The 24,375-nt window shown below is 38.4% G+C and overlaps 1 protein-coding gene and 1 pseudogene across 1 annotated transcript; both read right to left on the bottom strand.

Moving 5' to 3' along the window:
* LOC130421477 (NACHT, LRR and PYD domains-containing protein 3-like) overlaps nt 1-14,084 on the bottom strand; it is a 57,983-nt pseudogene extending 43,899 nt beyond the window's left edge.
* A 5,761-nt stretch (nt 14,085-19,845) lies between these two features.
* Nucleotides 19,846-22,327, bottom strand: nots (nothepsin). Its single transcript, XM_056747722.1, has 9 exons — nt 22,272-22,327; nt 21,816-21,999; nt 21,420-21,537; nt 21,182-21,300; nt 20,690-20,886; nt 20,493-20,615; nt 20,266-20,419; nt 20,089-20,187; nt 19,846-20,013 (listed from the first exon to the last, which is right to left on the bottom strand). The coding sequence occupies exons 1-9, from the start codon at nt 22,325-22,327 to the stop codon at nt 19,846-19,848; spliced, it is 1,218 nt and encodes a 405-aa protein (XP_056603700.1).
* Nucleotides 22,328-24,375: the final 2,048 nt, after the last annotated feature.

Raw genomic sequence — 24,375 nt, 5'->3', positions numbered from 1 at the left:
TGAGCCTTTAAATGGCGTCGGTTAAGCCTTTAAATGCCGCCAGTTCAGCCTTTAAATAGCGTCTGTTCAGCCTTTAAATAGCGTCGGTTTAGCCTTTAAATGGAGCCAGTTGAGCCTTTAAATAGCATCGGTTGAGCCTTTAAATAGCGTCGGTTTAGCCTTTAAATAGCGTCGGTTTAGCCTTTAAATAGCGTCGGTTTAGCCTTTAAATGGAGCCAGTTGAGCCTTTAAACAGCGTCGGTTTAGCCTTTAAATGGAGCCAGTTGAGCCTTTAAATAGCGTCGGTTTAGCCTTTAAATGGCGCCAGTTGAGCCTTTAAATAGCGTCGGTTCAGCCTTTAAATAGCGTCGGTTTAGCCTTTAAATAGCGTCGGTTCAGCCTTTAAATAGCGTCAGTTAAGCCTTTAAATGGCGTCGGTTCAGCCTTTAAATAGCGTCGGTTCAGCCTTTAAATAGCGTCGGTTTAGCCTTTAAATAGCGTCGGTTTAGCCTTTAAATAGCGTCGGTTTAGCCTTTAAATGGAGCCAGTTGAGCCTTTGAATAGCATCGGTTTAGCCTTTAAATGGAGCCAGTTGAGCCTTTAAATAGCGTCGGTTGAGCCTTTAAATAGCGTCGGTTTAGCCTTTAAATGGCGCCGGTTTAGCCTTTAAATGGCGCCGGTTCAGCCTTTAAATAGCGTCGGTTTAGCCTTTAAATGGCGCCAGTTGAGCCTTTAAATAGCGTCGGTTTAGCCTTTAAATGGCGCCAGTTGAGCCTTTAAATAGCTTCGGTTCAGCCTTTAAATAGCGCCAGTTGAGCCTTTAAATAGCGTCGGTTCAGCCTTTAAATGGAGCCAGTTGAGCCTTTAAATAGCGTCGGTTGAGCCTTTAAATAGCGTCGGTTTAGCCTTTAAATAGCGTCGGTTTAGCCTTTAAATAGCGTCGGTTTAGCCTTTAAATGGAGCCAGTTGAGCCTTTAAATAGCGTCGGTTCAGCCTTTAAATGGCGCCGGTTCAGCCTTTAAATAGCGTCGGTTTAGCCTTTAAATGGCGCCAGTTGAGCCTTTAAATAGCGTCGGTTCAGCCTTTAAATAGCGTCGGTTTAGCCTTTAAATGGAGCCAGTTGAGCCTTTAAATAGCGTCGGTTCAGCCTTTAAATAGCGTCGGTTTAGCCTTTAAATGGAGCCAGTTGAGCCTTTAAATAGCGTCGGTTTAGCCTTTAAATAGCGTCGGTTTAGCCTTTAAATAGCATCAGTTCAGCCTTTAAATGGCGTCAGTTCAGCCAGCTGCAACACCTCCAACACCCCAAATCACTGCAGCTAATGACCCGTAATGCACCACGCACTTGACGCGGAACTTGTCTAATGGCTCACGAAAGAAAACAGCCATTCAAAGTGCCCGCAGTACTCCTCAGCCACACTGCTGGACGTGTAGCCCAACCCACCGGAAATAAAGACACTTCCCGAAGCCCTGTAGGACACACCTATCTGGCTTACCAGTGCTGTCTACTTTTATACCCCTGGACCGTACCATTTCCTCAAGCATAGGTAGATCGGGCGATCGCATCACCACATTTGCAAGAGAACGCAAAAGTTCTGCGCGATAACGCAAAAGCTCTAAAAATATTTTTTCTCTTTCCTCAGTTCAGTCTCTATATCACCATTCAATAAGCGCTCATGTTTCTTTTTTAAGATGTTCTTCAGTCTGTTTCTGAACTCACTTTAATCACAATCAACAGCTTCACAGTCAAATAAAGGAGAGAGAATAACAGACTCATGAACTTTAACATCAGATGAAACTCTTCCTTTACCTTCTTTGTGTTTGTTCTCTAGTCCTTCAGCCAGCTGGTTCTGGTTCATCTTCCTCAGGATCTTCAGTGTGATCTTCACAGCTTCTTCTTGAGTCTCACGCTCCACCATCTGATCTACTGTATCAAAGACATCAGCTTTCTCCAGTTCAGAAACTTTAGTATTACTAACATCCTTCAGGTGCCACTGAAACGCTTTGAGTTCAGCTTCTTTCAGATCTTTCAGTGAGTCTACCAGGATCTCTTTTACAGACACCATCTTCCACCAGTGACTCCAACCCTTCTGTAGGACGAGAAGAAAAACATCTCAGGTAGTTTCTAGAGCTCAGATGATGTTTTCATTCTGAAATGATGCCGAGATGAGATCAGTCATGAGTCTGATACTGAGAGACATTCAGTGGTTTTACAGTCACTGAACATCTAAGAAGAATCTCATCTGAACTGTTAAACTAGTGCTGCTCCATAAATCATTTTCAACTGATATCATAAACTGACAGGGTGTTACTTGAAACAAGGGCTATCAAATATGGTAAGCAATAGGGCTGCACGATTATTAAAAAATAAATCGCACGCATTTGGTGGTTGGCTGCGATGTTTTATGTGCAGTTTGTTAGTGAAATACTGTTAAATGCAGCTGCATCTGAAAGCCAGATGGCGCTCTCGCACAGACACTCTAATGCTCCATAGAAAAAGTACAATACGTATACACAGGAAATACTGTTTTCTTTCTGCATTTGGCATCTTTCTATCACTGTTTTTCAAGCCTCCTCAGGTATTTTCAGGATAATAAAGTATACTTATAATGATGATGTTTGACGGGTGATGTTTTTTAAATGCATGTTTAAAGTGATTCAAACACGCACTGCTTCCTGATGGAGCAGTATTTCCCACATATAACAGAGCTGTGCTTTATGAACAAGCTGCACATAAAACACAATCTCAGCCTTAACAATTTCATTACATCATTTACATCGATTGAATTGCACTTTGATAGGGAATCGCAATTTATCGTGCAGACCTAGAAAGCATCCACATGGACTGCTGTGTAAATAACAAACCAAGAATGTGGTTGATAAAAGACAACAGTGAGCTGTTGATGTTCTGCATGTGTTTCTGTCTCTTCATAATGAACACATTCAACATGTTTGTCAGATGGTGGAGAGATTTGATGATGTGAATCAAATACTGTAGTAAAGTTGAGTTCAGTGTACACCTGTGTTCTCTGTCTGATCTGACTCACACATCATAAACTGACTATAGACCTAATGAAACTGTGTTCTATTGTGAGTAGACATGATGAGTGCTGGACACAAATGATCAAATTAATGACTGACCTGAAGAATAAAGTTTACTGTTGCAAAATATGACTTGTGAAGTAAACTAATAAACAGCAAACATGTGTTTTTAGACTTAAACCTGTCATACAGGGTTACATACAACCCAACTGCAGCAGTTGTTTTACATTTTGCACAATACTCAAAGTTGTCATAAAATCAACAGTCAATCAATGCATTTGCAGTACCAATATAATGTATTTTGATCAAAGCAACACTTATAAATAATTGTATTATACCAAAGTACCCAAAATCTTTAAAAATACCAACAGAACTGTCAGGACCTTGTCCTTGTTTTTTCAGTTCTCTAACTCCCTGGACAAGGTCAGGACAGAACCATGTCTTGCGTGTATGTTTTGTTTTATGTGGAGACACATGGCGGTATGTTTTGATAGTTTGCCACGTGTCCTCCTGTCGTCCGTGTAACTCCGCCCCCTTGTTTCTCCGTTAGTCTCCCATTAGTGTTTCATCTCCGTCACCTGTCTCCCTATTATGTTTAGTAGTATCACCAGCCCGTCGCTCTCCCTGTGTATTTATCCCTCGTCATTGTTTCCCTTCTTAAGCCCTGTGTTTTCCTACTCTTGTGTCGGTTCATTGTTGTTTTTTCGTGATCTCTGTACGTGCGTTTTATTCACACTTGTAGTATACTTGTGATTGCCATTTCGTGTGGATTACTATTTAGACTTTGGACTGTATTTTGGTATTTTCATCCTGTTTCTTTTGTTCATTAAAGACGTTTGTTATACCGTTGACCTGTCCTGCGTTTGGGTTCAGTTTTCACTCACAGTAATTTTGTGAGAAGAAGAAAATACTAAACATTGGTAACCCCAATAGTAAACAAGCATTGAGTCAATGTTAAAATGGTCAAAATCACTTTTGCACCTACAATTAATGTTGAACAATGTTGAAATTTCAACAAACCCGCAATGTTTGCTTTAGTTGGGCTCTTGTGTTTAAAGGAGCTATTCTTTTGCTGTTTTTGAGCCTTTAATGTTTTTTGGGTGTTTTAACAATGGATGTTTATGGTTCTAGTTTAAAATGATGAAGAACAACAGATGAAAATCCAAAATGTTCTGTGTTGAAGTGCTAAAATCGGGTCCCTGGTGCATCCAGCAACCCAGAAAACGTGAAAAACAAGAACCCCGTAAGTTTGTTTTGGTGTGCCTATACCTGCAAGCTTGTGAGAAATTGAGCCGTTCAGATTTCACTCCTGTTGTGACCTTAAAGCAGGCTCTTATTATAATGTTACCGCCCCTTAATCTACACAATTCCACCCTCCGGACGAATGATTTGAGACGTTTAAAACGTCTCAACGTTTACAAACCTTATTTGGACCTGTTAGCTTCAAGAACTGAGTCGATTTCTATCTGTATTGTAATAACAACTGAAGATATGAACACCGTACACTGTATGCTGTGTCAACTATTCCATGTATAAAACTGTTACAAGATAATTCTAAATGTCCTTTTTTTTACTGGCACCTGCAGAAGGATCGATTCATTTTCTAAATACTTTCAACGTTTATGAACTTAAAAGAATGCTTTATAAAATTGATGAGCAAAAGCACAACATGCATGTTGTCACACTGAGAGTTTTTATGACAAGACTTGTCTGTTGCCACTGACAAACATCCTGCTCCAGTCGTGGTGGAGTTTGTTAAGTTCTCCTAGCTGTGACGTGGACATCCGGTTACTGATTGCATCACTGCCTGCGGCTAGTTTGTATCCTCTGGCACTTGCTTCACCTCACATTTTTTCCTGGTCTTAATATTAGTGTATTTTACTATCGTTACCTATCACTGTCGTTGCCGAATGATTTATAACTTTATTTTCTAAACCTATATTAATTGAATTCTATTGTCCGGAACGTTAACATAGAGGCACCAGCCACCATAGTCACATGTTTACCGGAAGCCAGAGGGCCTGAAATCAAGTCAAATTTAAATATGCTGGCTAAGACTAATCGTAAATACAGTAAGATTGTTAGTCATGTCGGCACAAATGATGTTAGACTCCGTCAATCGGAGATCACTAAAGATAACATTAAAGTGGTGTGTGAGCTCGCAAGCACGATGTCAGACACTGTAATATTTTCTGGCCCCCTCACTGCTTGCCGTGGTGATGAGATTTATAGCAGATTATCATCACTAAATGGCTGGTTGTCTGAGTGGTGCCTGCAGAATAATATAGATTTTATAAATAACTGAAAGAGTTTTGAGGGCAGACCTGACTTGTTGAAACGAGATGGTCTCCATCCCTCCTGGGATGGGGTTTCCCTCATCTCTAGAAATTTGGCACATAGTCTTAATAATGCTAAAGGCTGACTACCTGGGGCCCAGATCAGGAAGGAGACAGAATGGCTTAACCAACTGTCTGCTTGCCGTCTCACGTCACAGAATACACAAAATATGCAACATGTAATAATCCCTTCTCACAAACAACATAAATAGAGACTGTGTCTGTCCCCCGGATTAGCAAACATAAGATATTGCGTAAACCTCTTGAAAGTAATTTAATAAACATTAAACAAATCAAACATGAACAAAATACAGATAATCAACTGTCACGACTCGGATTGCTTAATATTAGATCTCTCTCAAATAAAGCACTTTTTGTTAACGATTTGATAACCGATCATAAAATAGACATGCTTTGTTTGACAGAAACATGGCTAAAGCCAGATGATTATATTACTCTAAATGAATCAATTCCCCAAGATTATTACTATAAACACGAGCCTCGTCTAAAAGGTAGAGGGGGAGGTATCGCTGCACTTTACAATAATTATTTTATCACCTCTCAGAAGTCTAATTTTAAGTACTATTAATAACACAATTTTAAAGAAGTCATGGTTCTTCACGTATCGACACCTAATACTAAGGACAAAACATTTTTTAAATTTATTCTAGCTATTGTATATAGGCCTCCAGGGCACCACACAGATTTTATTAAAGAATTTGGTGGGTTCTTATCAGAACTAGTACTGGCTGCAGATAGAGTCATTGTCGTTGGTGACTTTATCATCCATGTAGATAATGATACAGATGCCTTTGGAATGGCTTTCAAAGACACTCTTAACTCCATGGGCGTTAGTCAACATGTATCAGGACCCACTCACCTTCGTAATCATACTTTAGATTTAATACTTTCTTATGGTATAAATGTGGACGATGTAAAAATCGTTCAGCAGAGTGAAGACATTTCGGATCATTATCTGATATTATGTTTGCTTCACTGGCCTACGGCTGCAAATCAAACTCCTTGTTACAAATATGGTAGAACGATTACTTCAACTACCAAAGATGCGTTTCTCGATAATCTGCCTGAATTGTCTCAAATATCTAGCATGAGTAAAAGCGTTGACGATTTTGACACTACTATTGAAAATTTTAACTCTACTTTCTCGGAAACATTAGACACAGTTGCTCCTCTGCGCTTAAAAAAGGTTAAAAATAGCAGCCCAACACCGTGGTATAATGAACACACTCAGGCTATAAAGAAAGCGTCCTGGAAGATGGAGCGCAACTTTAAGAAAACTAATTTAGAGGTATTTCGTACGGCATGGAAGGATAGTACTCGAAAATATAGGAATGCCATAAAAACATCTAGATCCGCCTACTTTTAATCACTAATAGAAGAAAACCATCACAACCCTAGGTTCTTATTTAACACCGTGGCTAAATTAACAAAAAATAAGTTGTCATCGACGTCAGATTCTGATTATCAGCATAACAGTGATGAATTTATGAACTACTTCACTAGTAAAATCCAAGATATAAGAGAAAAAATTATAACAATGCAACCTGTAGTGAAATCCGCTGAACAAACTAACTACAGCACCCCTAAGGAGAAATTGCAATTATTTTCTACAGTAGATCACGATGAACTGTCTAAAATAATTAGATAATCTAAATCAACAACATGCATGCTAGACCCTATACCTACAAAACTACTGAAAGAAATGCTCCCAGAAATTATAGATCCTCTTCTTAGTATTATTAACTCATCTCTGACATTAGGACATGTGCCTAAAGCATTTAAGGTGGCTGTTATAAGGCCCCTTGTCAAAAAACCCAAACTCGACCCTAAAGAACTAGGGAATTACAGGACTATATCGAATTTAGCTTTTATTTCCAAAGTTCTGGAAAAAGTCGTTTCAACTCAAGTATGCGCCTTCCTCCAAAGGAATGACATTAATGAAGAATTCCAGTCTGGATTTTGAGCATGTCACAGTACAGAGACTGCTTTGATCAGAGTTACAAATGATCTGCTTTTAGCGTCTGACCGTGGCTGTATTTCATTATTGGTGCTGCTATACCTTAGTGCTGCATTTGACACCATTGACAACAGCATACTTCTACATAGACTCGAAAATTACGTCGGCATTAATGGAATAGCATTGAAATGGTTTAAGTCTTATTTATCTGACCGTTTTCAATTTTTAGCAATAAACAATGAGGTGTCCCGCAAATCACAAGTCCAGTACGGTGTACCACAGGGCTCAGTCTTATGGCCTCTGCTCTTCGCATTATATATGCTACCTCTAGGAGATATAATAAAGCGACACGGAATTAGCTTTCACTGTTATGCTGATGATACTCAACTTTATATTTCCTCGAAGCCTCATGAAACCCAGCAGATCCATTGAATAAAGGAATGCATTGTCGATTTAAAAAACTTGATGAGTAACAATTTTTTACTACTGAACTCGGACAAAACAGAAGTGTTACTTACTGGACCGAAAACCGCAATACATAAACAGACAGACGTAAACAGACACACTCTGTCAGTTTAAATCTAGACTAAAGACACATCTTTTTAATCTTGCATACACTACACTTCCATAATACAAATCCTCAGAGGATCTAGGCTGCATTATTTAGATCAACCGGAACCAGGAACACATCCAACAACAAATGATGTACTTGTTGCATCAAAGAGTGCAGAACAGTACTCTACTCTCAGCCAGTCTTGTCTCTTTGTTCCAAGGTTACCGCAGGAGGCAGTTCATGCCCAGACCTAATGGCAGAGCTGAGAATGGGAAGCGGTGACCTGACAAGTGCTAAGAGGATAGAGCTGGATAAAGGACACGGTGACTTGACACGATTTTTCTACAACACTTCACATGCTGTTAGATTGTTGATGATAATCTTAAATCTATCATTTACCTTATTAAGTTTATTTATTTTTTATTTAGCCTTGTTGTGCAAGCACTGTTGAGCTTGTGCAGAGGCAGCAGCTTTTGCCAGAGGGGAACTGGAATCCCCTGGTTGGGCCTGGGTTCTCCTGAGGTTTTTTTCTCAATAGGAGTTTTGGGTTCCTCGTCACCGTTTGCATATTGTTTTGCACTATTTGCCTGGCCAGGGGGCTGCTTTAGAATTTAGAAGTTAGACATAATTAATATTGCATATAAGAATTTATAGTCTGTTTTAATATTTGACCTGTGGTTCTCTCTCCTTTATCTCAAATGTGTTCTTCCACTGTGTGTGTGTGTGTGTGTGTGCGTCTATGTCAATGTGTGTAAGTATGTTTGCATATTGTGTGTGTGGAGCATTTGTATGTCTATGCCTTTAATTGTTTTACTTGTATTCAATGTGTCTCATGTACAGCTGCTTTGTAACAATGAAAATTGTAATAAGCGCTATATAAATAAAGTTGAGTGCAGTAACAATGACAGGTAAACACATGCAGGTCGCTTCGTTAGCATATCATGCTGAAGGGAAACAGGGATTTACAAATTTTTCCTCATTGTAATCCGCCAAAATGACAGTCGGCCTTCAGATTTTTCCGTTATTGGTAAAAAAATCCGTCAAAGACGGATAACGCGACCTCGGATAAGACGGATAAGTAGACACATACGCAGGGTTATTTGTCTAATAAAATATAACATTATTTCCCTTGAACCGAACTAGTAACATGACGTTTTCCAGCTTCTCAGACAGACGTTTCTTAAACTTTGATGGTATGTGTATGGATCACAGAATGACTCTGAAGAAGTGAGGCCATAATTATTACCCACTAAACCATAGTTTCAAGCAATTATGGTATAAAAAGCATAGCTTAACATAACACAATCATCATAATAAATATTTACATTTACATTTAGGAGACGCTTTTATCCAAAGTGACTTAAATTGCTTTATCCTATACATTTAACATAGGTATTTGCAATCCCCTGGGATCGAACCCACAACCTTGCGTTGTTAACGCAATGCTCTTACCACTGAGCTACAGGAACGCTATATATAGAAAAATATCCTGCTTTATAATAAGAAAACAAATAAGACTCACGGTTTTTGGCCTATCAAGGGGGGCATTTTGAGAGCAAAATAAAGTGACCAGATCTATGATGAAGTTTTTACTCTACTACACTATTTTGTGCTCTAGTAGTAATGTAATCAATAGTTTCATAGATATTAATGATGATGATATGGCACAAGTCACATCCACAACACATAGTTATGAGATCACAGCTGGTCAAAGCAGGTTAGCATAAATGAGCCCTCAAAAGCAAAAGTCCTCACCGTTTTGAGCTCGTTTTTTTATAACGATTAGTGGAGGCAGATTTATTTTCCATTTTTAAGCTCCTATCTTGCATTAAAAACTGTGGAACAAAAACCAAATCAATTCCTATTAAAGCTGCAAAGGTCAGCAGTGAGTGCTTCTCTTCTCATTTGTTTGAGTCATATCAACCACATAGAACAGCAGGAATATTAGGCTGCTGTCACTAATGTATAGACATCTGTTTTCTTTCTCAACTTTTTACGCTCAATTCAGACAAAAACAAGTGTGATAGATGCAATAAGCTGAGAAAAAGTTTGAAAAAGTTTTAGACGCTTTAGAAATCCATCAATCGCACTTCGTGCGAGCCTGACGCAGGGGTCTGATCAGATGATTTGCCGAACCAACACAAAGTCATCGATCTTTATGTCACAGTCTCCAATGTGTTTATGTCATATTTGTAATAATGGACTCAAAAGCTGCCCTCCGCTCAGGCTTTATAAACTTTCTCTCCATTCTGCCGATTCTTCACTTTCTAACATAATCTCCAACATGACGTCTCACTCCTGCAATAAAGACCCGCCCCATTATAATTCTGATTGGCTAGTAAAGTTTGATTGGTTGAGAGTGATAGCTGTGTTCCTCTCATGCCATTGCTAGGCGAACTTATTAACTCGAACTGATATCAATAAGCTTTTTAAATGTAATATTTTTGGTGTAAATCTTTTTTTCCGTAGTCAAACGCCGCAAGCCGGAAATCTGGCACAGTGCCTGAAAACTTTGAGCCCTGTGGTCCATTTTTGTGGTGTTTTGGGTGTACTGATCGGTCGGACTGGGAAAAACATCTTGAGTACTACAGACTGAGTACTACAACATCTTTAGTACTACAGAGTACTAGAGTGAAAAAAATATCTGAGGAAAGAACTGAACCAGGATTTACAGGGCAAGAATCTTGACAACATTTGTGTTTGTTCTAATCATTTCTTGTCAGGTTGGTGAAATATTTAGCTAAAAATTAATTTTGTAGTGTAAAAGTGTACACTCATATTAAGATTAAGTTGCTGTTTGTTAAATTATTGGCTAAAAATCTGATTCTGATCTCTTTTAATAACATACTCCAATAATACAAAACTTATTTCATGAAGACATCATTTGAAAAACTAAGTAGTTCAATATGTCGGGTAAGAAATGTAAGAAAGAATTGTGTGATCGTGAGTCCACGACAAATGAGCCAGCTCATCCGGATCTTTACCACCTATTTACATAAGTTTGTCAAAATATCGCGTCCTTCTCTATATGATTTATTCTTCTCTACATGTTTTTTTTCCATGGTTTAGACATCATTAGTTAGTAGAACAAGGTCTTATGAAGTACATTAACCGTGTTATCCATGCCGTTGTTTAGATCTGAGCAAGGTTGTTGATTTGGATAGGGACCAATATTGAGTGAACACTAGGGGTGTATTCAGACCCGTCTTGTTTGGTTTGATTGAATCAAACTCAAATTCGTTTCCCTCTTGAGTTCAAATCTTTTGGGCAGCTGTGAATATAGCAATCGCACTCCGGTCCGGACCAAACAACCATACCGAGACCCAGCTAAGGAGGTGGTCTCAGTCCGGTTCCAAAACGAACTCTGGTACGGTTTGTTTAAGGTGCACGACTTTAGTCGAATATTAGATCTGAAATTATTATTTGAAAATTAGTGAACAAAGATTTAGGAACACATACAAATTCAATTTTAACTTACACACCACCACTCACATCACCATATACATTTTTTTAAATACTTATCTGCTGAGAATTCTGTAACATTACTTTATTTTTACCATATTTGTACCATTACTTTATACATTACTTTGTATTGCAATAACTTCAGAGCGGCTTTTATTTCTAAATTGATGTTCATTTGTTGAAAATACATCAATATATGCTAATTTAAGCTTGAAACATGAACATGTAGATTTAACTGAACTACTGGCTAAGATTGGCAGCTTTTTCCACACCTAAAAGCCTGTATAATCCTCCTTAGAACTATGATGGGGTTTATGATGGGGTCGTCTCCTTCAAGTTATAGCCTAAAAATTTATGTCTGACTGAAGTTTGCGCAGATGTTTTTCGGCTAAAAACATGCTGTATTCTTACCCTGCAGAGCTCAATAAGTCAGACACTGACAATGAAACATGAAAGAGAACAACATTTATAAGCGGTGGGGATCAGAAGAATTAGTAAATATCTTCCTCAAATGATGGTCACATAATAAATATGGAAACAAGCACTACAATGGCTCAGTCTGTGTTGCGGGGTATCTTTAGGATCTTAACTCATACAGTCGGCATGGCGGTATCAAGCCGGTTAACTTTATTTATTATAATAAAAACAGATATCCTTGTCAGTTCTGGCTATTGTTACCAGACACACGAAGAGCAGCACATCATCTCTCTTTTTGAACAGCTGAGGAACATACTCTTACCACAGGAAAATAAACCCATATACATTCTGTTTTGAACGTTCTGTTTTGATGCGTTTGCTCCGCATGCATCACTCAAAAAATAATTTTGCCTAGTACGTAAGATTTATGTATTTTCATTGCATATAGAATTTACTTCCCTTTGGATTACATATTCTTAACCTAATTAAAGTAATAAACGTAATGTGATTCAAATTTGCGAGACATATGAAAATGAAACGAGTACATTTTATATTAATAAATAAAAAGTGTTTTAAATTGATAAGAAACATGATCACATATTTGTACGTATTAAACACAATTTAATTAATATGCATCACATTTAAGTAATTTTCATAAATAAATCAAAAGTATTTTATTTTATTAATCAATTTGTATTTATTTAATCCTAAAGATAAAAAGTTAGACCACATCATTTCACATTTTTTCAACTATTAAGGTAGTGTTAAATGCACTACTCGTTTCACTTTCATATGTCTCCAAATTTGAATCACATTACGTTTATTACATTAATTAGGTTAAGAATATGTAATCCAAATGGATGGAAATACTATATGCAATGAAAATACATAAATCTTATGTACTAGGCCAAAAAAATTTTTAGTGATGGGTTTAAACGTCGTTTTTATGTAGGCCCTATTTTTTATATCTTATTTTCTTTTTCCAACATTGATATTCTTTCAACTTAAACACACATATACCAGATATAAACAGGATACAATATTAGTGCATTATGAATATTTAATGATAATTAAGCTTGCCGCGAAATTTTGACATAATAAAAACGTAAAAAATTAGGTCTAAATAAACTTATTTGAAATAAACGAATATTCTAATATTAGTTTTTATGAGCTGGAATACCTCTTCTTTGCTCATTTCAGTTGGATTAAATGACGTGGCACATTTCATTCCTTTTGTACTCATTTTTAAAAAACAACTAAACACAGCCAAACATTCAATCATTTTTTAAATTGCAAGCCCTAAATCTACATTGTAACACAATATCAATAACATTTTGAAAATAATACTTCTTTCTACTTACCGATTTGTGGGGAACAAGAGAGCCGGTGCAGCCTTGCGTCCTCCGACCGTGCGCGGGATGATTTCCCGCCAGAAATAACGGAAATAGAAATACTGAGACCACACTTGGCCATCACTTTCACTTTCATTGTGATGAGAAGTTCGACTCATTTTTGAGATCCAGATGTTTCAATCTCGTTCAACAAAATGAACGAATCTTTAAAATGTATGTTGTATGTTAATAAATTCATCTACCGAGTCCTCGGGTCTGAGTCACTCGTTCTTTTGTCACGTGACCACCCTCTATGCAGACTGTGCCGGAAACAGAAATGATTCATCTCACGAGTCTTTGGGTTTGAGTCGTTGGTTCTTTGTCACGTGATATGACAGATGCGTGTTTAATGTATTACATACAAAAATAACATCTTCCCTACGAATATTCATGCAGTTTTAAACTCATGCTTTTCATGCATTTCTGTAAAGTGATGTGTTTATAATTAACAATATTGAGTCACTCAGGAATGCAACAAGGTTTACATGTTGTTTTTACTAAAAAGTCTCATGCAGTTAGCAAAGTATATAAAAATAGGCTATTAAAATCATTATTTAATAAGAGATCACTTGTGTAATATATGCATCATACACACTGAATTTACTAGTGTCGCTTGTGTTTATATTTTGCCAGCTCTCATGCAAAAGTTATTTATAAAGATCAATTAAAACACATGCAGAAATCCACAAGCAACATTTATTTATATACTGACAGATAAAAGAACAAAACGGTAGGTTTAAGAGAAGATGTTTATTGCACATATCTTTTGATCATTTTATAATATTTCTTCCTTTAATAAAACATAACATATAACACGTATAACATACATTTGACTGATGATCCGGGAGGCGGTCAGGTCACTCGGACTCGAAGACTCCTGTGCAGGCTGCAGGTTTACCTTCGGAGCTATTTGAGTAAAGAACGAAAGAACTCGGACCCGATGACTCGAGAGACGAACTAATCATTTCTATTTCCGGTGTAAAAGAACGAAAGTACTCGCAAACTTCCTGATCCGTCTCCTAAACACGATTTGTTCCGCGCATGCGCGAAAGTGCGTCTACTTCCGGCCGAAATAATTTACGGCAAACACGATTTGTTCCGCGCATGCGTGAAACTCCGTCTACTTCTGTTCGAAACAACTTAATAAGTTTTAATAAAAAAGCTGTTTGTCCATACCGGAAATATTTTTTTAAATAAACTATGTATAAAAAAAGAGCAATTAACATCAAAAGACATTAAACATATTACAAATTATAATGGTTTGGTGAAACGTACGGAGGGATACACAAATAATCCTGTAAAGAGTGAAAAGTAGTTTTTCTCTAATAATCTTAGTTGCTTTTTATTATATTTTTTGATTCCAAGAAAATACAATATGACAAAATATTATATGTCAGGAGTGAGAAACTGATTTTTATATATACAAATACTTCTTTATTTATAGAAAAACTATAAAAATGAATATGTTTATTAGTGATTCTCTTAAAACCTTTTTTTGGCAAAATATGTCAAGGTTAATATGTGGCACAAATTGATAACCTAACAAGATTATTGAAATCCTTACATGGTTGCCCTTGACAAGCAGGATTTTCAGAATTCATCCAATTTATTTTTACATTTGTTCCTCATTTTCTTTAGTCATTCACTAAATCTCAACCTCCCACCCAGCCTCTCTCAGTCACACAATCAAACATCTATTCATTTACTTAAATTGCTGATTAAGGAACAGGGCATTGACCTTACTTTTCTAATATTTTAAAAAAAATGTCTGCATTTAAGAAACACACAGAAAAAGTTATTTATGTATTTATTACATTTATTTACACATTTGGTTATTCCAAACAACAACCCAAACCCCACCCACCCACTCAGTCAACCTAACGACGCTCTGAAGGACAGTCAGGAATCTCTCCTTTTAAGAGAAATTTCTGTTCATAGAACACAAACGAATCCATAGCGCTGTCAACCATTTTTGTACTTTCCAATATCACCACTAACAGACTGTCGTAAAACATCTGCGATAACAGGAAGTGAAGCAAATTAGAACGCATCGAGTCGACTGTAGTAAAAACGGGAATTACCGGAAGTAGACGCACTTTCGCGCATGCGCGGAACAAATCGTGTTTCCGGGACGGATCGGGTAGCGACACTTCCGTCAGTCTCGTTGACTCAGATGTGCGTCATTTCTGACGTTGCACGAGTGCCTCATACTGGCGGAACTCTTGGATGAGGTAGAAACTCACTCTGCCCTTGATCACATGGTATTCACCCTGAAGATGATTTATTAAATACACTGTATTCGCTCATGAATTTGTTTCATGCACTATTCTATATACATACCAGTTGTCGTATAGATAGCTGTATAAACTATCAGAGAAAAATAAAATAACACAATCATAATATCAATAGTATAAACTTTGACTATAAAGTATTATGCAAATAACACTCACAATATACGTAATATATGTTAATATGCGTTTCATTCACTAAAAAATGAATCCAGCGTAGTCTACATTTGAGCGATCTGGTGTGACATCACATCAAGTTGAATTGTGGGTTAAAGAGCAGCTTGAAGTGTACACATGAAGTAGCCTACACTCGCGGCCTCAGTGGTCTGTCTATGTTAACTTCCCTTGTTCACTTCACATGGGGAACGCACTTCAAAATGGTGGCGGTGATTCCCACGAGGGGAAGTGCTTAGGGAAGTTCACGAGCGTCAGTCTAAAAGTGAAGTGGTTCGTACCCCCGAGAGACAAACTTATCATTATGGAAGGCCAAGTGGCTGCCTTCCATCATTCATCACTGTTTCTGGTACAATGTTGCACGGGATCTTTCCGACTGGAGGCTTCCGGGATTAACTGTCCTCTGATGAATCCAAAAGTACGTGTAATCTCACTGGCTGTATCTTGAAAGCTCTAGCAGGAGTTTGAGTCTTACGTGAAACACAGTATGTTGTGGGCTTTCTCAAGAGCAATGAAGCTTGGTCAGCAGACAGTAAATAATGTTTGTGTGTGTGATTTCTGATCAATGACATGTGTAAATGAACAGACGCTGATATTTATGGATGTATTTTATATCATTTTGTGGCAGAGACTTTGTGCAAAGCCACTTATGTTGCACGTTTCTTCCCTGCACTGTTCGGGAGGCAGACACACTCTGTCAGTTTAGACTAAAGACGCATCTTTTTAATCTTGCATACACTACACTTCCATAATATTAATCCTCAGAGGATCTAGGCTGCATTATTTAGAACAACCGGAACCAGGAACACATCCAACAACAAATGATGTACTTGCTACATCAAAGAGTGCAGAACAGTACTCTACTCTCAGCCAGTCTTGTCTCTTTGTTCCAAGGTTACCGCAGGATGCAGTTCATGCCCAGACCTGATGGCAGAGCTGAGAATGGGAAGCGGTGACCTGACAAGAGCTGAGATGATAGAGCTGGATAAAGGACGCGGCAACTTTGATTTTCCTACAACACTTCAAATGCTATTAGATTGTTAATGATAATGTTAATGATAATGAGCTTGTGCAGAGGCAGCAGCTTTTGCCAGAGGGGAACTGGAATCCCCTCGTTGGGCCTGGGTTCTCCTGAGGGGTTTTTTCTCGATTGGAGTTTTGGGTTCCTCACCACCGTTTTGCACTATTTACCTGGCCGGGGGGGCTGCTTTAGAATTCAGAAGTTAGACATAATTGATATTGCATATAAGAATTTATAGTCCGTTTAATATTTGACCTGTGGTTCTCTCTCCTTTATCTCAAATGTGTGCTTTCACTGTGCATGTGTGCGAGTGTGTTTGTGTGTGTGTGCATCTATGTCAATGTGTGTAAGTATGCATGAATATTGTGTGTGTGGAGCATTTGTATGTCTGTCTTTGTTGTTTTCACCTTTTTCTTGTTTTTACAGGTATATACTTTTAGTTGTTTTTCTTGTATTCAATGTGTCTCATGTACAGCTGCTTTGTAACAATGAAAATTGTAAAGTTATAAAGTTGAGTACCATGATAACTCAAATTAAGACTTCTTATAATTATTTATCATGAGATATTTAAAGTGTGCATGAAAGCTCTATTATATATCAGTATCAAACCAGCAGTTTCCCAGAATCTTTATTCACTTTGCAGATAAAACTATTCAGCGTGAACTGTTCAATGAGGTTTAGCTCTTCTAGATGTAACAAACATGATCAATGATCAAACACCATATTAGAAATTGTGCAACATTTGTTCACATTTATGAATTAGTCAAATAGTTTGATCCAAAACAACAAAATGTGATGAATTGTAATCATTCGCATGTCCCCCTCACCTTTAAAAATTCACTACTTCACCAAGTAGAAGTAGAACCGAGCAGGACACAGAGAGTCGATGCGGCGTCGCATGCACACTTAGAAAATGGAGATGGTGGTCTAGTGGGTTAAACTACTGAACTGGTAAATCAAAGGTTGCTGGTTTGATCCCAGCAGCCCCCACCAGTGTGTCCTTGAGCAAGACACTTTACTCCATGTTGCTCCAGGGGGATTGTTCCTGTAGTAAGTCGCTTTGGATAAAAGCGTCTGTCAAATGACTAAATCTAAATGTAAATGAAAATAGATCACTGAAAGGTGTTTTCACTCATGTGGTTTTGATTTGAATTTAATAGAAATTTGTTTTAATGTGGTCGTTGTTTCGTTAGGCTATGTTAAGCTTTTTCCTTAAAATAGACTTATATGGGAAAGAAACACGTTACACATGATTTTTCACTTTTTCTGTATAATGGGGACTCATTCTTTAACAGCAGTTAGTGTTTATGCCAAGAAAAGTCATTCAAATCGTCCGCAGATTCAGGTTTACAAGCTATGATTTCCTCAGTTTCTCAGTCAGTACTCACATTTGTCCCTTCATGAACATTAACTTTTGCTATATAATTAAAAAACATTTTGGTTTCATCGTTTAATCTAGTTGAACAACCAAAAAAACCCCAAAACATAGCTATTTTGAGATTGAAATGAAACAATCATCATTGTGAATCCAAAGGCCCCATTCTGTGGCTGTTTTTGAGGCTTCGATGATGTTTTTTGAATGTTTAACAATGGATGTTCATGTTTCTATTTTAAAAAAACACTTTATATTTTACATATTTCAAGTCTATTGTTCACCGCTGTCTCTCTTCTCACGAAACAACTGGATTTCTTCCAGTCTATATAAAGTCCCTTTTTCCAAAACTCTCTGATAGGTAAAGCTGAGCTGGTCAGTGAGCTTCTGCTATTCAGGCTGTTGTGATTGGTCGGTGCCCCTCTCAGCGCGCCTGCATTCATAAACTTTCGTTGTTAGCAAAACAAAGTAACTTCACTTCAGTTAAAAACATGCGGATCGATCGTTGTGTAATAGAGGTCTGCCAGTGCATGTGCAAACGTAAATTTTTGTTAGAGATCATTTTTTTCCTACTATGGTGAGGGAAACTGGACAGAATGGCATCAGACCGGTTATATTAATTAACACTCATAACAGAAGCGTTAGTTTTGCCTTTTTATATTGGACCCGAGTTGGATAATAAAACTAGAAGATTGACCAGGAAATTCGCAAGCAGGAATTCAGAGGACATTTCATAGAAGTGTTTAAGAGGTATGCGCACACCCACACACAATATCAGTGTATTACACAGAACAGAGTTCACAGTCGATGTTAAAGTCATGAAGCTGTTATTTGAGCACTGGTTATCTTAGAATGTGTGTAGCTGAATTCTTATGACCAGCTGAATGACTGTGATGAAAGTGAAAGTAGTTTAGCGTGTAGCTCAGTCAGATGTTTACAATCTCTGAGAACCAAACACAACTCCAGCGGCTCTTCCTCTTCTCTAAGGAAGACCTCGCCCCTCTTTGGGGTATGTACCCAGGAAGTAGAGGGCTGTAGTCTGATTTCAGCCGTTCTCTGTAGTCCTTGAAAAGGAAATTCTCTTAAAGACAATATCTCGCCTGGCACTGAACCTTGAGCTTTATCATTTTGAAAGTTTTATTTGCGCTCTAACTATAGGTTGAAAAATGGGATCGCGCAGAATGTGGTCTTTAATCGATCTTTAATTTAACGAAACAATATGAATCGGTAGGTGTGAACATCTGTATTTTAACTCTCATCCTGAAGATGTCGCCATCCCTCGTGCTGGTATTTATTGACCCATATTGAATGTCAAAATCTGTTTTATTTTTACAAAATGTTTCATGTTGTTATACATTTTAACTGTAAAAGTAAAAATGTTGATTACTTGTTTGGTTACCTGTAGTAAAAATAAAAAATAATTCCAAACATAGTTGTGCTATTAATGTGAATGTGTATTTCATTAATATAGCTGAATAGGAGGCTTTCAGTTACCATCATATGTATTTAAAAATGGATTCCATTTCTATAAAATTACCATTTTAATCATAGTACCGATAACCTATCGACATTTAATCAATTCGAAACTATATAAATAAGAATAAAATTGAATCGCCAGTTTGGTGGAAAAACCCAGCCCTAGTAATCATGGGACTTAGGACATCAGGCCTAGGTGATGCTAAAAACATAACAGTGCTGTAATTACAGAAAATCATTGAAAAGAGCAAACATCGAGATCATGGTACTTTACTCTCTATCGTTGTGTTTAGACTGATGTTGTGAACGAGCAGAAGAGGTGCATTCAGCAGCACTTGTGTATGTGATGCTCTTTGGCTTTAGAGAGAGAGATGAGCGAAACCCACACGATTATGACCTCTGTCGTAGATGCTGTAAAACTGAGAGAGAAACACATCTCCCAGAATCCACAAGGGTCCGTATGGAGACATGGGCATGTCGATGGCCTGAAAGCCACTGAAGCAAATCTCCTTATTGTTCAGGATCTCCTGCACACAAAATCTCTTTAATTCATTTGAAGCTTTCGTAAATCACAAATCAATTCTGATAGGCGGTGTACTCACTCTCCTGACGTACTGATCTCCAGTCAGAGAATACTCCACCTGATTGATCAGGAAAGACACCACAGGCAGACTGCTGATCTGGGTACAGTCCAGCAGGTACTGAAAAACGACACCTGAACGTTTAAATCATGTCGTCTTATTTGAAACGAGAATGTTTGAGAACCAGCGTCTCCTCACCTCTCCGATGGCAGTGGGCGTGGCTCCGATGAACTGCTGAAGTATGAGGATGTCTTTGCTGGGACCGGCGATCAAAGATGTTCCCGTGTCTGCTATCGCTTGACATCCGTGAGGAGTATGATGGCAGAAGCCTACAGCTCCCTGGACCTTCACGCTACACACGACACAACACAATTCTCGATGTCTGTGTGTGACACTGATGATGAAGGTGTGTGAGGTGAACTCACCCGTCTATTCTGAACTGCCAGTAGCCCTTCTGACTGACTGGAACCCAGTTCACTGGAGGAACAAACAGCGTTTCATCCACACCACCGAACAACACCTCTCCACCAAAACCCGACCCATTGCTCCTGTCAGTGACAACACAGTGAGAACAACTCCATCTGTGGGCAGGTTTACACGTGACGGGACTGGGTCTTCTTACTTGAGATAGAAGGAGAACACGGGCTCGTCTAAGCTCTTCTGTGAGATCATACTGTCGAACACCGGCAAACCCAGTTCCTCGGCCAGCTGAGGGTAACCCAAACCCAACACCCCATCAAACTGAGCCATGACGAAAGCAAAACCCGGCTCATAGACGCCCTCTCCAAACACCTGATTCTGAACCGTCACAGACCCCACCTGAATCGACACGAGAGAGACACATGATAAGGTTTAAACCGAACTCCGCCGGACATTCATGTGAGCAGTGACTGAACATCACCACACTCTTCAAAATAAAGGTGCTTGAAAGGTTCTTCACAGCGATGCCATAGAAAAACCATTTTTGGTTCCACAAACAATCATTGAGTCAAAGGTTCTATGCAGAACCATCTCTTTCTTACATGAAGGTAAACATGACCCAGATCACATAAAATACATCTGCTGTGAAGATGAACATGGACGTAGTTTGTCCTAACGCTCTAGATGACATCACCTTGAGTTGTTCTCTGGCCATGACTCCCAGCAGATGTCCGGAGCCATAATGAATGCCAAACACTCGTCCGTCATGTACGTATGTGCTCGATTCAAAGGCCTTGAACTTGTGGTGCATCGCTGTTCCAACAGAAGAACACAATGACCCAGCAGCACAATAACCTCCACATCACCTTACATCATATAATCCTGCGTTCATCTGTGAAACTGTGTATGTAAATACAGAAGGAGAGATATACCACACGCCTGGCTGACACAGTATGATGAAGGAACCCAAAGGTCAGACGAGCCCGTGTCAAAAATCACCGTGAAATTCTGCCGTGGACTCCCCAGACTGATCTCGCCGAAGAACTGAGCCTTTATACACGCAAACATCACGTCTATCAATATAAAACATGATTTAACACATCATGGTTTCCTTAAAGAGGACCATTTTAAAATATATATAAGATAAATGATCTTACATGTCTGTAAGCTAGATAGAAACTACTGGAAAACCATCTTGTTAAACTATAGGCAATGCTGGACGTTTTTCATTTATTGAAAATATAACCACTTGTTTACAATATATGTAAATGATTCTTTAGTATATTGCATTGTATTTTTGGTTTGTTGAAGTGTATGTTGTCTCTCACGTCCATGAAGTTGTAAAGTCTCTCTGCGGTTTTGCCACGCAGCTGCAGATAGTCGCGTGCAGGCGGAAAACACTGCGCATAGTGGCGCAAGAACGCATCGGGCTCGTGCTCGCGCATGAAGTCCTGCAGCTGCTCGGCGGCGCGCAGTTTACTCCGCACCGAGGGCGCGCGACTCAAAGGCACCCTGAGAGGCAAAAAACGTCATTTTACAACACTCATTTAAACCAGATGTGTTTGTCATCTCTGGGTGATATACTGGTGACAGATGTTTGATACCGTGTACATTACCTTTTAGACCCAAATCACATTTAAAATTGATAATTATTAGGATAATCACTAAACTGGATATTGTCTCTCAAGATTGTAAAATAAACCGTGAACGGATGATCGGGTCACACAAGGCTACATGACCTGTATGAATAATACTCTTTAAATGTAAAGAATGAGATGATTTACCTTATCAGACATTGCACAAATCCCAAACAAGTAAGCAGGATCAGAGACGTCCTCATGCTGTCGGAGTCGAGTCCAGATGAAATGATCCCCGTCACTGCATTTACCGCAGTAAACCACCTTATCTGAATGACCTGTGTCAGACATCAGGTCACCGGGTTAACGTCAGGTCAGGTCAAGAACATCGAATTCATTATCGCCCATTCTAGAAAGGCAAGCATTTACAGCAGTAATTTAAGAAAGACAAATGTATGATTTTGTTTCTATGGTTTTGAAAAATTAGAATGATGTTAGGAAAGAGGATTTTCTTGAACTGGACATATTAAAGGTCAGATTGACCCGACCTGTTCACATGCTCTGTTGATTTAACACTTGGCATGCAGGCAGCTTACAGAAACACATTCTGGACATTGTTACGGATCTTCACAAATCAAATATTAACTCCAATTTTGGAAGCTCTTGCCCATGGCACTGCTCCCACAGAATCATGTCTGTGCTTGAGCACATTTGGGGTATCCCTTTGCTTTCCTGATCTTGTCCAACGAAGGCATACAATGATCCCAGAAACAAATTATAACAGAAGTTGTTCTGTTAATGTTACTTGTATCTAAAATGAGCACTTAGCGCTTAGTTTAAGCCTGTTGAATAGAACAAATATGAGGCGTCACCCTGGGAAATAAAGACATTAGAGATGTGGGACATCAAGCCAGTGTAAAAAGACACCAGTAAACCTTCATCCTGCACCATCAAGTGCTTTTCAACCATCGTGCCGAAACATTTTGTTTCCAAGTGAACCTCCCCTGCCAATAGATTGTGTGATGTTACACCACTGAGAAGAACTTCTGCTGAATACTGAACAGAAACTGTGATTGTTTCCTTTAGAAACGTGTGTGTGATTAAGAGGTGATTTCATGTGTTTTAAGTGCTTGTAATCTTAATCTGAGTATGTAAAGCACCTTGGGAAGTTCTCTCTTGTGAAAGATCGTTGATCTCAATGAGACTTCCATGAAATATAAATGTGGGCCCATTTTATAATTGTTTTTTTTTGTTTATCGCCCTTAGACAATGTATGTGAAATTGACCATCAAACCTCTTTTTGGCATCTTCTATCCATTCCTTACGATGATCAGGATTCATAAATCTTGATAAATCAGTAGACCTCTGAGAATACGATGTTGTTTGCTACACACTCTACAGACCATCTTCATCTGGCTAATGGGCAAACTCTTCATGACAGATTTAGGATGGAAACTATCGCCTCTAAAGATCATATTGGGGTCCGTTGGTTTCTGGTACAACTCAGTTTGTAGTTAACTCTCAGAAATGTGCTCATTTACATCCAAAAGTGCGAGCTGTATAGAGTTCATGTAACCCAAAAGACATTTTAACAGGTTGTCATCATAAGAATATCATTAAGAGAAATAAAAAACACAGGGAGAACATGGACTTCCTCAAGGAAAGAGGTATTTCATTTGTTTGTCTACATTAAGGTTATTTAAGTTAACAAGGCAGATAAAGACCTACATGTACACTGTGTTTCAGGCAGCACCCCAGTGTCATCTGCGTTGAGAAAGTGGAAACAGAGTTAAAGAATATAGCTGCAAGCAGCAATTACAGGGTCAAGCACAACAATGTACCAAAAGGAAATATGTCAGATGATCAGATTTAAAAAAACGAGAAAAGTGCTTATACCGTTTGACCACTATGTGGTGTTGTCCCCATTTATTAATGTGTAATTCTCCTTCTAAGATCATGACACGACGCCCCCAAATGTTCTTTTATGCACTGCAGCCCACTGCATCATGGGGCTTATCTCTTGATTTAATTCAGCTCAATTTGTCTTAACAGATTTATCAACAGCTACCATTTCTATTTGTGCTGGTTAATAATAAACAATAGATCAAATTGAACTGCAACACTTCAGCACAGGTAATTTGTCATTTTATTAAACCTGGAAAGGCAAAATTTCGTCCTATAATATAAAATATTATCATCATTTAGTGCCGAGACGAATGGATTTCTTTGTAAAGTTTTTACCAATGGTTTGACAAAAGTGCCGACACGCAATAAAGATTAGCTTACTCCTCCTATATACTCTGTCAAACTA

Source organism: Triplophysa dalaica, chromosome 5 (genome assembly GCF_015846415.1).
Source record: "Triplophysa dalaica isolate WHDGS20190420 chromosome 5, ASM1584641v1, whole genome shotgun sequence".
NCBI classification, from domain to species: domain Eukaryota; kingdom Metazoa; phylum Chordata; class Actinopteri; order Cypriniformes; family Nemacheilidae; genus Triplophysa; species Triplophysa dalaica.
The sequence above is the reverse complement of the archived record's forward strand: the minus strand, read 5'-3'. Positions and strand labels throughout refer to the sequence as shown.